Here is a 15590-nt window from a genome sequence, read left to right as displayed (position 1 = left end):
CTACCCATTCACATGTCCAGAATTGAGAGGATAATCTTGTTAGAAATTAAAACTATGATATTTTCTGTGAAATATATGTGCCATCCTACTAGATCTCACAAATTTAAATTAATCAAGAAGTCAATTTAGATGACTTTAGTGGTCAGGCAGAAATCAACCAACAATACATGAGAGCCAAGGAAGCTCCATCTGCCATTTAGAAACTGGGACTTAAATATATTTTCTCTAATACTGAAAAATAAAATCAATTATTTTTATTGTGATCAAAGACCAACCAGTACGATCTAATAGTGAAGTTAATGATATCTCATCATTATGAATACTGCTACTGATTATTTACTTTCCATAATATGCCTGATTGTTTTGGCATTTCTTAATTGATGGTTATCTCCATAATAGTGAATTCCACAAGATTATTATGGATTGTCTGAAAAAAGACTTGAGCCTCCTATTCATTGGATGACCTGAGATTCTAGCAGAACTAGAAAACTGAAGGAATAAGCTCTATGCTCACCTTCTATATACCATATCTGATTTTTAAAACTTTCAGAATCATAGGCCAATAAGTAAATAACAAAACCTATATGGGCTGTTGGATATTTTTGACAGATGGCTAAATTTATAAGTTTTGACACATCCTAAAAGTCAGCCTTTATTGAGATCTCAGTCCACTATTGACCTTCTATAATTGGAAAAGTCAAAAGTTGGCAGATTTTGTCTAGCACATTATGAAATGTGAAATCATTATAAAATGAGACTATTTGCACATCTAGTCAAATATTGTCTATTCTGATTGGCACTAGATGCTCAGAATATCATATTTTACCTTTCCAATTTGACACCTTAAATATTAATGTTTTTCTGCATGTGGGCTATCCTGGCAAAAGTGAAATATGAAACCCAGATTTTATCTCCCAATTCAGCCATTGATTCATGATGCTCGGTACAATAACTACCAAAGTTCTGTAGATGCTGCTTAGCTGCACGTAGTTTGTAACAAATCTGAAATAATAAAAACCCAAAATTGTTTAATAGCAATTTTCAGCTTTCATATAACAAAAACTTGCGGCTGACTTGTCTATTCCTTCTGCAGTTGAAAACTCTGCAGGCATTTCTGAATTTGTGAGTTTTCCTGCTGAGATGTCAGCATTCAAGAGAGTGAAACCAGTGCTTTTATTCCAGTATGACTTCATCTAACCAAGCATACTGGAATAAACTCTACAAGCACAACAAGACTTTGTCCTCAAATTAAACTAATAATGAAAATTATTCTAATACTGCAGTCTCTTATACAGATTGATGATTTTTTTTCCCTTTGAACACATTTTCTTTGAACACATTTGCATGTGCTAGTACTCCTGAAATCATTTATATTTTACATTATTAAATAAATACTTAGGGGTTGTTTTTTATCCAGCATGTATCAGAAAGAAAATGATGTAATAGAAAATCAACAGGGGGTGTCTCTTGAGCAGTTTTCAAATGTCCTAGTAAGTAATTTCATATACATCCTTTTAAGCACAGGCTTGTATGTTTGCAGGTTGCACAGCTTAAGTCTTCTACCGAGTCTGCTTTAGAGTGCTGGAAGACTTACGATGAAGCTTGGGATGAAATCAGGCTGATGCTTGCAAATGCTGCGTATTGCCTGGAGCATAGCAAGAATCCTTTCATTACAATGAAGTCACTGAAAAAGCAAGTGGAAGATCTCCAGGTATATTTCACAAAGTCCAATGTGCTGAACTCCTTGGTTCCACAATATTCCTTCTTAAAAATAAGGAGCTGCGCTAGATATTAATGCCAAATGAATATGTGGTGGTGTTGCATGATTGAATCATAACAGATATCCTGGACCCATATGCTGTTCCTCCCACATACTGTGTTTCTCCAGTTTGAAATGTAGTATCAGATTAATTTATGCAAGACCTAAAAACCAGAGAATGAACATCAAGAACAAACCCTGATGCTTGATCCTGCTTGGGATAGAAAGCATAAATCATGATTTTTACAGATGAAATAAATAAAAACAATTTGCTCCCACTTGAAAAGAGAAAATGATGTGCAATGAGCAATATGACAGGGAGCATGAATCAGCATCCTTTAAGGTTTATCTGTAGAAAGCTCTGGAGAGTTAATCTGTAATGAGAATTGTACTCCATTAGTGTCAGGACTTGGGAGTAGCACATATTCTTTGTACAAAGTTACTGAGTTTTCTCGGCATGTTTCCAAGCCCAAAAGGATCAGGAAGTGGGAAGATGTTTCTATTTTCCAAGCTTCCTAAAAGGAAGAATGAGTTTGGAAGATCTCCCCCTACACACACACCCCTTTTGTAATGGTGGGCTGTAAATGTTTTAGCAACTGGTTCTCTGGCTGGATAGGCGTGGCTGGTTGGTCATGTGACTAGGTGGGTGATGTCACTCATCACACGCAGCCCTGCCTCCTGACCACTCACCTCAAAGGAACAGGTAGGATTCAGCTAGTTGGGGCCCAATCCCATCACTGGCTGGCCCCGCCCCCTCCCATTTTTCGGCCTGTTTTGGGGCCATTTTCAAGCTGTTTTTTGCCCAAAAACATCTGAAAATAGTCTGAAAACAGGCAGGGGAGGGGCCAGCCAGTGTTCCTATTTGCCAGTTCTCTGAACCGTGCAGAATCGAAACAAGGGCTTCGGGTAAACCCATCCGAACCTGCAGCAGCCCACCTCTGATCTTTTGCCAATCCAGAAAAGCATGCTTAACAACGACAACCTTGTCACTACTCAAATCCTGCTAAATTTGGTGAAAATACGCTGTTTTGGAAGGATGGACATAAGGTAGCATACCAATAACCATCTCCTCAAGCATCATCACATTTATAACTAATTAAGTGGCATTTCTTTCTACAGTCCCTTCAAGATAAAGCTGAGGGAAACAAAGAAATCTGGGCTAGGCTCCAGACTGCTGCTGATAACTTGAAGAAAGTGTGTGATCCCTCATTCTCAGAGATTATTGAACAAAAACACGAGGAGGCACGCACAAGGTACAATACTTTTTTTTTCCCTTTCACTATTTAGAAGTCTGACTTCAAAAAATTATTTCTGCCGAATCCAATTGCAGTTATTGCCAGCAGACATAAGATACTGGTTAATTTATATAGGAGATTAATAGAATGGTTTTGATTTGGTCATCTTTATCTTTTAGGGACAAAGTAACTGTGTGAATCACTTTAGTTTGCTCTGCACACTGGACACTGTTGTGCTGATCACTGCTGTTTATCTAAATGTTTGCAATAATAGCCTTCCTGGGCAGAAAAATAAGAAAAAGTTTTTAAAAAAGGATCTAGCAGTACCTTAAACTAAGGATTCAGTCTACCATCATTGCTTTAATTCCAAACAAGATACAAAAAATATTATATTGAGAAACTTTTTTTAAAGGCCCTCATGCTCTTCAAACTTTGTGTACATGAAGGATCAATACGTTTGCAAAAGGATTTTCAAACTCTCCAATCTCACTCATATTCTGTGGCACAAGTAAATTCAGTCCATTCACACCATACCACTTCCAGTAGCTGACTTGCCCTTAGTTCCAACCAATACCTTGAATTGCACCCAGAAGTAAATTAGATGCTTTAAGTAGAGATAAATGGCACTGAAAGCTACTCGGAGTTCAAACTATAGCAGAACAGTCACACTGCTCTTAGCCTTCCCAGAAGTTTATGCTCAAACACAACCAGTGTGTTTTCAGTCCCATACCCAGGCTTAAAGCCAGACTGAAAATGGTCCAGGTAATCCTTTTTCTTCATGGTTCTATGTAACAATATCTCTACCAATCTCTCAACAATCTGCTTTCAAGAAGAGAAGGTTGCAGACAGGTTGTTTATTTTTCAGGTAAGGAGAAGGTGCACCACTGCATCCTTCAAGATGGGCAGTACCAATCCTCTCATGAGGCAGGCTGTTCATGAGCTGAGAATTGAGAAAATCCTCTTTGGAACTATCATTGGGCTCAGGAGGCAGGAGCTACAATGTTGGTTGGGAAGAAATCCTGTGCTTGTTCCATCATTGCCTCCAGAAGTTGTAAATGCTCCAACTGTAATGGCATAGGGTTTCCTGCCTAAACCAGGGGTTGAGCTAGAAGACCTTCAAAGTCCCTTCCAACTCTGTTATTCTATTCTATTACCTCCAATTTGACAGGGAACATCATAAGAGAAATGGGAAGGCATTGGAGGGAGGAAAAATGTATCTTCCTTGGAAATGGAAGTTTCCCTCTGAAAGGCATTCTTCCTGCAAAGAGACCTTATAGCTTATTGGCGTTTTAAGTAGAAATATTTTCAGCCTCCAGAACAAATTGCTTAATTCTGTTATTATGAATAAATCAGTGCATTTTGTTTTCATATATATGTGTGTGTAGTATCTATCTATCTATCTATCTAAATATCTATCTATCTATCTATCTATCTATCTATCTATCTATCTATCTATCTATCTATCTATCTATCTAATACTGGGCAAATTGCTTGCTCTTGTATTCCATTTTTATATCTTTTATAGGTGGATATTGACAAACCAAAATATTGAAGAGACACTACAAAAAGCTCATGCGCATTTGAACTTGTGGGGATTCTATACAGAGGTTTCAGCAAAACTAGACAAATGTGAAGAACAGTATGATTCCCAGTTGATGCCTGATACAGTCTCAAGCTGCACAATGGATATTCTTAAGGAGAAGGCAGAGAATATAAAAGTAAGGATGGAAGAATGTAAGAATGTAAGAACATACCAATGTTTCTTTTCCTCTGACTTGAAAAAGAGGCTAGCAAGGTTGCGGCCCTCACATCTGCTTTTGTTGGAGGAGCGAGCAGCAGGGAAGGGGGCTCTTCCCTTTCTCTGCTGTCTCCTTCTTATGTCCCTCCCAAGTATGAGTCCCTTGCTGCCTGCCCACTACAGATATCATCTGAACACCATTGTCATTTCTATAACTTCTGCAGCAGTGCTCTCCAATATGTATGGTGGTAAAGGCAGATAATGCTGTAGTGGGAGATGGCAGAGGTTGTCAGCAGGAATATCTTCCTTGTAGATATCTCCCATCAGGTTAATGTTTTACTGGAACCAAAAAAAGAGAAAACCTTGGCTCTGTTCTTTCCAGCAGCCACAAGAGACATCCAGCCCTGTTCTGTAGTGGGCCAGTTGGAATCCTAGAGCTCATTGACCTCACCCAGGTTCCTCTTCCATGAAAATCAAAACCTTGCATAGGGAAGGGCTTGTACTTTTCCACTGAAAACCTGCTTTCCTGCCAGATCTGTTTGATTCAGTTTGATGCTGCTTCAGAAGCACAATGATCTCAAGTTGATGTTCAGATGTAAATTATAATTAGTGGGCTATCTCAAGGCGAAAGTAAGGGAATTTCTAATCCATCACTTTATGTTTCAAAGTAACCAGCTAGTCGCATTTGTAAAGCTGACTGGCTTAGAGGATTTTCCCAGCATGTACCAAAACTTGATTGTCAGTAGATACCAAATATCTCAATTTGGAATTGATTGGATTGTTTGTTACTTTGTTTCAACAACAAAACTTGGCCCAAAACAGTATTTGATCAAAACTGAAGCTTCCATTTGTCCTGTAGACTTCCCTTATGCAATTTAATTTTTTATATGAAGAATTGTGGTCATGAAGATCACAAAAACAGTCTATTATCCTTTTTTGGTCCTATTTTAGACTTCTGTTACTAACTTTGCAAAACTGTAAATTCACTTTTGGGATGCAAAATAGCACTCACCCATCACCAGCACTAGTCTCAATCAAATACTGATGATATTAAAGCTTGATAAAGGAAACACAATCCATTTTTTGTTATAAAAATGTTCATTATATTGTATCTCTACAAAGGTGGTTTAAAAAAAAAAAAGCACAATGACAGAACAGCTGTGTTTTAAATGTCTTGGATCCAATCCTTGAGACAGCTCATGTTGGTAAAGACTTTTGCCAAATGAATAGTTATTCCAGTTTCATCCTGTATGTATCAAGGTTATCTGTATTTTCCAAAGAACACGTGCTTTCAAACAAGAAGTGTAATCTATAGGTGGAGGTAAACAAAAAGCAATGAGCTTTTCCCACAAATGTTTGGGAATAAGAATTCCCAAACCCCTGATGGAGAATAAATCTGAGCCTACCATTTTTACCAAGGAATTCAATTTCTTGCCAGAATATCTAGGGCTTGTAGTTCTAGTCATGATTCCAAGCCAAAGAAATTTTAGCTGGTTCTGAGTGCTTACCTCTATTACAACTTTCTTCTGCACCAAGATCTTTGACCTTTGAACTAAAAAAAAGTATGTACAGTGGTATTTGCCGGATCAGAGCCAGCCCACCTGCATTTTATATCAATTTAACAGATCTACACTGTAGGGGGAAATATTTCAGAATTTTCCTCAGTAATACAGTAAAAAGTAGTAACACAGCAGTAGAAATGCTTCTGCTGTGTTATAATAATATAGAAACAGCTTTCTACAATATAATTCTATGACTCTGGACAACAGTTTAAAAAAAAGATAATTTTGTCAAACAAGAAGCAATTGGTAAAGCCATCTGGTGTTAATAGTCACCCCTCCGCCACACAACCTAACAAAAAATAGCAATGGAGAGCTAAACAATTCTTCTTTTATAAAGAGTAATTCTAAAGAAGAACCCTAATGGATGGGCATGATTTTTTTTTCATTTTCTTTTCAGTTGTGAATGACTATTAAGAATCTGTCGGACTACTTGTTGTGCTTTTAAGCCTAATCTTCTTTTTCCCCGTGCTAACAGTTTGAGCTGAGGTTGAGGATTTAGGGTAAAGTTCTCTGCATTTTCGCAAATGGTTAGAAAAGTGTGTGTGGCCTTAATAAATTGCTCAGGAAGCCTAATGTGAAGAAATTAAAATGGACCCCTTTGGAACAAGGAACTCATTTAGCCTGAAAAGCAGCAGTGACAAGGGAAAAAAAGGCTTAGGAAGTCAGGCAAGCATTAGTCCTATTGGCAAAATTTGTCATTAATGGTAGTAAATTAGCATTTTCTACTTATTTGATGCCCATTAACTAAAAAGCTGTGATTCTCATTCTCAAAAGCATGATTTTTAAGTAGCTGGTGTTAAATGGAAATGGTATTAAATTATATACTTTGGATGAGGGGCTCCTCAATTGCATTCCCCCCTCCCTTTCCATAAAATAGACCTACCAAGCTACAGTTTTCTAAAAAAAAATTGTATTGCTCATCATATACAGCCAGAAAGTTAAAGGGAATTAAGCATACCAGCAATGTTCAGGATTGAAGATCTGGAACCTCATCAGTCTGGTTAATCTAGGTTTTATGTGAAGACCACCTTATTAGCTTTCAGAAGATATAGTCGTTTTGTTCAGATATACCCTCTACCAGAACCAGTGATGGGATTCAATTTTTTTTTACTACCGGTTCTGTGGGTGTGGCAGGGGAAGGTTACTGCAAAATCTCCATTCCCTCCCCACTCCTGGGGGAAGGTTACTGCAAAATCCCTATTCCCTCCCCACATCACTAACCTACTTTCCAGCTCTGTTCTCCTGTGCAGGGCAACAAAAGGCGACCCAGCTGATCAGCTGGGACTCAGGAGGCAGAGAATAGATGGGGGTGGGGCCAGTCAGAGGTGATATTTGCCGATTCTCCAGACTACTCAAAATTTCCACTACAGGTTCTCCAGAACTGGTCAGAACCTGCTGAATACCATCTCTGACCAGAACTAAGGTTTTTATGACTGGAGAGCATGGCTTTTTGGTGCCATATTTGGTTTGCAAATGGTGGCTGTTGTTGTGGAGTGGCGGAATAACCTGAGGCAAACACGGAGCGAACTTCAGCTTTTACTTTATTGTAGCAATAAAGGGTTGCCACAGCTGCCGCGTTAACAAGGTAGCCAGCTGGCAGACAACAGCTGATGCCGTTTGACAGCTCCCTTTTATAGCCGGCTGTCAAACGGCATCAGCCAATAGGAACGGTCCATGTTCCCGCTGGAAACACAGACCGGAATGAAGACTTCAGCTCAGTCTTTTCCGAACGCCACAGCTGTCATAATTTATTGAATGAATAGTGTTTTAAGGTACTTCAGGTGAGTCTGTGAGCAAATTCATGAATCAGATAAGCAAGAAGATAACAGGACTTTTTGAGTGCTAGGACCTGATTCCTCCAATTCACTACCTGCAAAGATAATTCTCCCAAACTCTCTGCATGTACTGTATATACCTCAAATCAGTTGTACTTTATTGAGGTAATCTTCAGTTTGGTTAGCTTGTTGTAATCTTCTCACTTCCAGGATGTCATATGTAGAAGATGAAAGATAGGAATATGGTTAGACTGATGTATTTCCCTAATCTGATTTTCTAAGCTCAGACCTTTTCCACTTTTAAAAATCTACTTATAAAGTTGCATAACATTCTCCACACCTTTATTCTATAGACCAGGGGTGTCAAACTCATGGCGTCACGGCGGTGTCATGTGATGTATCAGGACTTTCCCCCCTTTCATTAAACCAGGCATGGGCGTGGCCGGTGCATGACGCATCCGGCCCATGGGCTGGGAGTTTGACAGCCCTGCTATAGACCTACCAAGTTCAATGTGTCTTGTTCCTCAATTAGCACAGTCTAGAGTGTCAAACTCAAGAGCCGGGGACCAGATGTAATCCGCAGGGTGTTTAGATCTGGCCCCCAGGGCCACCCTGGAAACAGCAAAGGACCGGCCCACAGTGTTTCTGACAGAGAAATGGAGCTCTGTTTTCACTGGCCAAGGGCTGCAGGAGGCCTTCGCAGCTGAAAGTGGGGCCTGGGGGAGCACGCCCGGCCCACCTGAGCTCCGTTTTCACTGGCCGAGGGCTGCAGGAGGCCATCACAGCCGAAAACAGAGCTCAGGAACACGTTTTCACTGGCAGAGTGATCGGGCCGCTACAGGCAACCCTGACATGAATAATGTCAAGCTGGCCACTCCCACCCTGGCCCCTGAGGTGAAACACAACCCTGATGTGGCCCTCAAGGAAATCGAGTTTGACACCCCTAATCCAGAGTATAATTGAAAAGTTTGTGCTTTTGTGCTTTCCAGTTTAGATTTATAAAGACCATTTATATTTGCTATTACTGTTATATTGCTAATGTAACATTGTTTTGAATTATAAGATCCTAGGATAAAATAGGGCACATTTTTTTTCAGCTACATGTAACAGTTTTAACACTGATTTCCACTGACTGTCCCAGTGGAAGCTGAGGTCTAATTTGGGAGACCTGTGTAATATTCAAAAGCTGCAACTCAGCTGCATTGTGTGAGCATTCTTGATGTTTTTAGTGCCAAAATCAATGAAAAATCAGGGCTTGAAAATGAGCATAGACAAAAGAGAAGTAGTAAGAGTTAGATGAATAGTGCCTCCTTGTAATCCAGCAGGTAGAATCTTAGTTCTGGGGTCTTGCATTGCTTTTCCTAAGGCATAATTCCTTTATTTTTAGAGACTGCAACATGACCTTCAAGACATCAAAGAATATTATCTTCAGGCTTCTGAATCAGGCGATAATATAACTCTGTTAGCTGAACCAGAAACACAGAACCTTCTTCAGGAGAAACTCCAGCTACTTCAAAGGATCTCCTATCTGGAAAAGATGCTACAGATGAAAGCAGATGTTTATCAAGTATTGCTAATTGTTTGATATAAGCATTTTCAGAAGAGAATGGGAAATTGTATAATTTTCCACAAATGCTGTATTTAGAAAATACCTTTCATTTATATATCCGGGTTTCCCACACTTTTGGTATAATGGGCCAGCCTTGGAATTTTGAGAATGTATTTTGTGCTGTCACTGCTCCTTTATATTTTTTCAAAGAGCCATCCTTTGGAGAAAAATATGAGATTGAAAGCTGGTGTTTGATATATAGAGCAAACTAGCAACTAATAATCGGTTTTTAAAAAAGATTTAAAAAATCAGGTGATAGGTACATAGGGAAGATATGTAGGCTTGTTGGAGACTGCAAATTAATTGTCAGGGTAGTAGAAAACACAAGGTTCTATATGATGCAAAATTTGGCCTTTTCATTTTTTGTTTAAAGTGTTAAATCTCTGGTTTACAGCCACAGCCCATTTTGTTTTTGCCACTTTTTTCAGGTAAACTATATTTTAAAGCTATATGTTAAATCAGATAGAATACCAGTATTTCATAATTCTTTCTTCCCTCAGTATGGTCTTTTACAAATGGAGAATTTTGGGAATTCCTTGGAAAAACTGGAAAATCATGTTAAAAATTCCACAGAAATACTGGACAATTCATGTGAAAGCAATAAAAATTTGGAGCTACTCATGGTAAGCCTACGTTTACATTAGTATACAATTAAGACAGTTAAGGCAATGAAGTATTTCCTGGTGTTTTGAAGTCCCATCAATCATAGGCAACATGATATAATCAAAAGGTACTTTGGGAGTTAAAATTCAAAATATATGAAAGACATCAGGTTGCAAAACAGGTACAGATACTGATTAACAGAGTTTGAAGGGATCTTGTAGGATATCTAGTCCAACTCCCCCCCTCCAAGCAGGGGGGGAGTTGGACTATTTCTGACAAATGGCAGTCCAATCTCTTCTTGAAAGTCTCAAGTGATGGCGGTCCCACAACTTCCGAAGGCAAGCCATTCCATTGTTTGATTGGGCTCACTGATAGCACCACCACTAGATGGACTTGCAACTGGCTGGCAAACTGTATTCAACGAGTAGTCCTTAATGGGTCTAAGTCTACATGGAGGGAAGTAAGCAGTGGGGTGCCACAAGGTTTCGTCTTAGGCCCAGTACTCTTCAATATCTTCATTAACGACTTAGATGAGGGAATAGAAGGGGAATTTACCAAATTTGCAGATGAATGGAAACTGAACAAGGAGAGATTTAACCTGGAAATAAGGAGAAACTTTCTGACAGTGAGAACCACCAACCAATGGAACACCTTGCCCTCGGAAGTTGTGGGAGCGCCATCACTTGAGACCTTCTAGAAGAGATTGGACTGCCATCTGTGAGAAATGGTGTAGGGTCTCCCGCTTGGGTGGGGGGTTGGATTAGATGACCTACAAAATCCCTTCCAATTCTGATTATCTGTTATCTGTTATCACTGTCAGAAAATTTCTCCTTATTTCCAGGTTGAATCTCTCCTTGTTCAGTTTTCATCCATTATTCCTTGTCTGGCCTTCAAGTGCTTTGGAAAATAGCTCGACCCCTTCCTCTCTGTGGCAGCCCCTCAAATATTGAAACACTCCTATCATGTCTCCCGTGGTCCTTCTCTTCACTAGACTAGCCATGCCCAGTTCCTGCAACTGTTCATCATATGTTTTAGTCTCCAGTCCCCTAATCATCATGGTTACTCTTCTCTGCACTTTTTCTAGAGTCTCAACATTTTTTTTATCAGTGTGGTGACCAAAACTGGATGCAATACTCTAGAGGTGGTCTTACTGAGGTTTTATAGAGTGGTATTACTACCTCACTTGATCTTGATTGTATCTCTCTGTTAATGCAACTTAGGATTGCATTGCCTTTTTGGTGGTGGCTGCACACTGCTGGCTCATATTTACCTAGTTGTCCACTAAGATTTCAAGATCTCTTTCACAGTTACTGCTATTAACCTTGATTTCACCCAGTCTGTATGTGTACTTTTGGTTTTTCTTGCCTAAGTGTAGGACTTTACTTTTCTCTACATTGAATTTCATTTTGCTAGATACGGCCCAGTGTTCAAGTCTGTCAAGATCCATCTGGATCTTGAGCCTATCTTCTAGGTTGTTAGCTATTCCTGCCAGCTTAGTATCATCTGCAAATTTGGTAAGTTCCCCTTCTATTCCCTCATCTAAGACATTTATGAAGATATTGAAAAGTATGGGGCCTAAGATGGAACCTTGTGGTACCCCACTGCTTACTTCCCTCCATGTAGACTTAGACCCATTAAGGACTACTCATTGAGTATGGTTTATCAGCCAGTTGCGAATCCATCTTGTGGTGATGCTATCTATCCCACTTTTTTCTAGCTTACCAAGAAGTACGTTGTGGTCTACTTTGTGGAAAGCCTTGCTGAAGTCCACATATTATGTCCACAGTGTTTTACTGGTCTCCTAATTTAATCACTATATTGAAGAATGAAATAAGATTGGTTTGGCATGATCTGTTTTTAACAAACCCATGCTGACTGCTAGTTATTACTTGTTTCTAGATGTTGGCAGATATGTTTTTTATTATCTTTTCTAGTACCTTCCCAGGTATTGATGTTAAGCTGATTGGTTTGTAGTTTTCTGGGTCTGTTTTTCCCCTTTTTTGAAGATGAAACTTTTGAAAGGCACCAATATTCAAGCAAAATGCCTTCCTTTTCTTAGCCTCTAGTTTCCTTAGCTTTTTCCCTCACCCTCTCCCTCCCCACTGCCAATTGCAACCATATCATTAGTACCTAAATGTATGTTTGTTTCCATGCCTAGATTGGATGTGCATATTTCACTCTTTATCTGCACATGGAACATGCCAAACTAGGAGTCACAGCCATGGAATGGCTGAATATGACACATTTTTTGCATCTTTACCCAGAAGTCTTTCTGAATTGTTACCTGAAGAAAACAGAATAACATCACATTTCTATAGTTCCTTGTGAGGCATGTTTTCACATGCTCTGTAACTCTGAAAGGGACTTTACAAGAAGAGATCCTGCCTGGGACATGTAATTCAGTAGTCCTGATGTACAAAGCTCAATTGTGGCCAGTTTTAATAACTTGAGCAACCAAATTAGCATAAAATAGGGCAACCTGTGTCTACCATTCTGAACTATTCTGAAGGAAAGCAAGATATAAATAAGTCTAATAATTATAGTATAATATTATAATATAAGCTCTACATTGTGTAGGAATGGCCAGATAGAAGATTTTGGTATTGAGCAAGGATTTCTGACATTTGATCTAAAAATAAGTTTTGGATTTCTTTATTTTGTGTGAAAATAGTGCATATTCTGTTGAAATGTTGAAATTCCTGGTTTCAGAATTATTTAGTTCCAAATGTATAGTGTTGCTCCTGGCGCTATTTAATGAACTTCCAGTAAATAATGAACATTTATTAGTTCCAAAAAACTGAGATGGGTGGGGGGGAGGAGCTCTTGGACTCAATGATATTTTCCCTTCCCTGATATTGCAAACTAGTCTGAAAATTTGCCCCACTAATAAATAGTTATTATGCTAATTTCTATGGTATGCAACACTGTATAGAGAGACCTGGAGATTTTTGCTTCTTGTTGTGCATCAAAGAAGTGATTTGCTCTTTTGGGTAACATTTGCAAGAAATCAAACAAACATGACTTTCTAGTATTTAATTTATTTGTTCTTCTCAGAGCCAGTTATTGAGTCTTACATCTTTGTCTCCTGAAATGGAGAGCTTGAATGAAGTCAGCTTTAGATTGCCACTCTGTGACTTCACTGTAAAGCGATTACAAAACCTTAATCGGCAGTGGACTCAGAAAACGGCACTAGTTCTGGAGCAGTGCAGGTAAAGAGGACTTTTTTTAAATATTATGATGTAACTCCATCACAATAGTTTATGATATTTTATTTGCACCCAAACTGTTTAAACTCTTGAAAACTCTGTAACTAAACTATATTGTATATGTGATGTTTTCCTTCACAGCTATTTTCTATAAGAAGCCTTATTCATCTTTTAGTTTTGGCTGCAGTCTAGTAATCTTTCCATGCAACACTCATGGAATAGCTCCATGAGATAAGATTTTTGGAGTCTGCTTTTGAGTATATGAACTGCAGTCCAGTCAGTTGAAAGACATTTTTAATATTATGCAAATGTCAGTGAGCACATAAAACAGCATCAGAAATGAAGACATTCAAGTTATAAAAAGAATTTTATCAGAGAGTGGGATATTTAATCTGTATCCAAAACTGGGCAACCAGATTCTTCTTCCGAGCTCCCATGCTGGAAGGTACCAGACTAGCTGTTGTAGACCTTTTCCTTGCTGTGTGCCTCCCACCTTCATGTATTTAGGGAAAGACAATCTGTGAAAGTTACATTTATTTATTTATTTATTTAATTTGTCAATTGCATACAAGACAATAGGTATAAGTATAAACATAAGTAAGAATACAGGAAATAGGTACAAATAAATGGGGACAATAGGACAGGGACGGTAGGCACGATGGTGCACTTATGCATGCCCCTTACAGACCTCTTAGGAATGGGGAGAGGTCAATAGTGGATAGTTTGAGGTTAAAGGAGTGGGGGTTTGAGGATGTAACAACAGAGTCAGGTAATGCATTTCAGGCATTGACCACTCTGTTGCTGAAGTCGTACTTTCTGCAATTGGGTTTGAAGCGGTTTACATTGAGTTTGTATCTGTTGTGTGCTCTTGTATTGTTGTGGTTGAAGCTGAAGTAACCATTGACTGGTAGGACATTGTAGCACATAATTTTGTGTGCTACGCTTAAGTCTAACCATAGGCGGCATAGTTCAAGGTTGTCCAAGGCCAAAATCTCAAGCCTGGTGATATAGGGTATTCTGTTGTGAGCGGAGGAGTGTAGTATTCTTCTAGTGAAATACTTCTGGACTCACTCAATTGTATTAATGTCCAATATACAGTACGGATTCCAGACTGAAGAGCTGTATTCAAGTATTGGTCTAGCAAAAGTTTTGTATGCTCTAGTTAGCAATTCAATATTTCCAGAGGAGAAGCTTCGTAAGATTAGATCTACAACTCTTAATGCCTTTTTGGCAATGCTGTTACAGTGAGCTCTGGTGCTTAGGTCATTTGATATTAGAACTCCTAGGTCCTTGACAGAGTGAGGATCATCAACGAGGTCATATCTGCCTAGTTTGTATTTGGTATACTGATTTTTTTTACCAATGTGTAGGACATAGCATTTGTTGGTCAAGATTTAGAGTTGCCAATTGTTTGACCATTCAAATGCATAATCAAGGTCACTTTGAAGGACAGTAGCATTGTCTGTGGTGTTGAATAGTTTTACGTCATCTGCAAAGAGGATGCAGTTGCTTATAAGGTGATCATAGAGGTCATTTATATAGAGTATAAAGAGTGCGGGGCCTAGAACACTGCCTTGGGGGACACCGCTGTTAACTGGAGCAGGGTTTGATATAGCACTCCGTATTTTTACTATTTGTTGCCTGTTTGACAGGAATGCAGTAATCCACTTATGAAGGGATCCAGAAATGCCGTAAATGTTTAGTTTTAACAGTAGTTTGTCATGTACCACTGAATCAAAGGCTTTGCAGAAGTCTATGTAAATTGCATCTATAGCTTTACCCTGGTCAAGTAGAGTAGTACATATGTTTTTGCAGTGTAGGAGTTGAAGATTGCAGGACAATTTTTTCCTGAAACCAAATTGTTTTTGGTTTACATGTAGATGGTTTTACATTGTGTAAGCCAGGGGTCCCCAACCACCGGTCCGCGGACTGGTACCGGTCCGCGGAACAACTCCTACCGGGCAGGCTTTGCTGGCGCCGCCATCTTTTTCATGAAAAAGTGCTTCCGGTGAGCTTTTCCGGGTGAAAGCTCACCGGAAGCACGTTTCATCAAAAAAGATGGCGGCGCCAGCGCTTCCGTGAGCTTTTCCGGGAAAGCTCACC

The 15590-nt window shown here is 39.1% G+C and overlaps 1 protein-coding gene across 12 annotated transcripts in view; it reads left to right on the top strand.

Moving 5' to 3' along the window:
* The window catches only part of SYNE2 (spectrin repeat containing nuclear envelope protein 2), a 238090-nt gene that overhangs the window by 173102 nt on the left and 49398 nt on the right, over window positions 1-15590 (top strand). For all 12 annotated transcript variants that reach the window (XM_087952300.1, XM_087952299.1, XM_087952298.1 and 9 more), the window contains 6 exons: window positions 1541-1711; window positions 2879-3012; window positions 4520-4712; window positions 9457-9636; window positions 10179-10301; window positions 13336-13490. In XM_087952300.1, the coding sequence (XP_087808426.1) occupies window positions 1541-1711; window positions 2879-3012; window positions 4520-4712; window positions 9457-9636; window positions 10179-10301; window positions 13336-13490 (956 nt within the window). The remainder of the gene's footprint in view (window positions 1-1540; window positions 1712-2878; window positions 3013-4519; window positions 4713-9456; window positions 9637-10178; window positions 10302-13335; window positions 13491-15590) is intronic.

This window comes from Notechis scutatus, chromosome 1, assembly GCF_049901735.1.
Source record: "Notechis scutatus isolate UNSWTSFEM ecotype Mainland chromosome 1, rNotScu1.2, whole genome shotgun sequence".
NCBI classification, from domain to species: domain Eukaryota; kingdom Metazoa; phylum Chordata; class Lepidosauria; order Squamata; family Elapidae; genus Notechis; species Notechis scutatus.
This window is presented reverse-complemented; position numbering and strand designations above follow the sequence as displayed.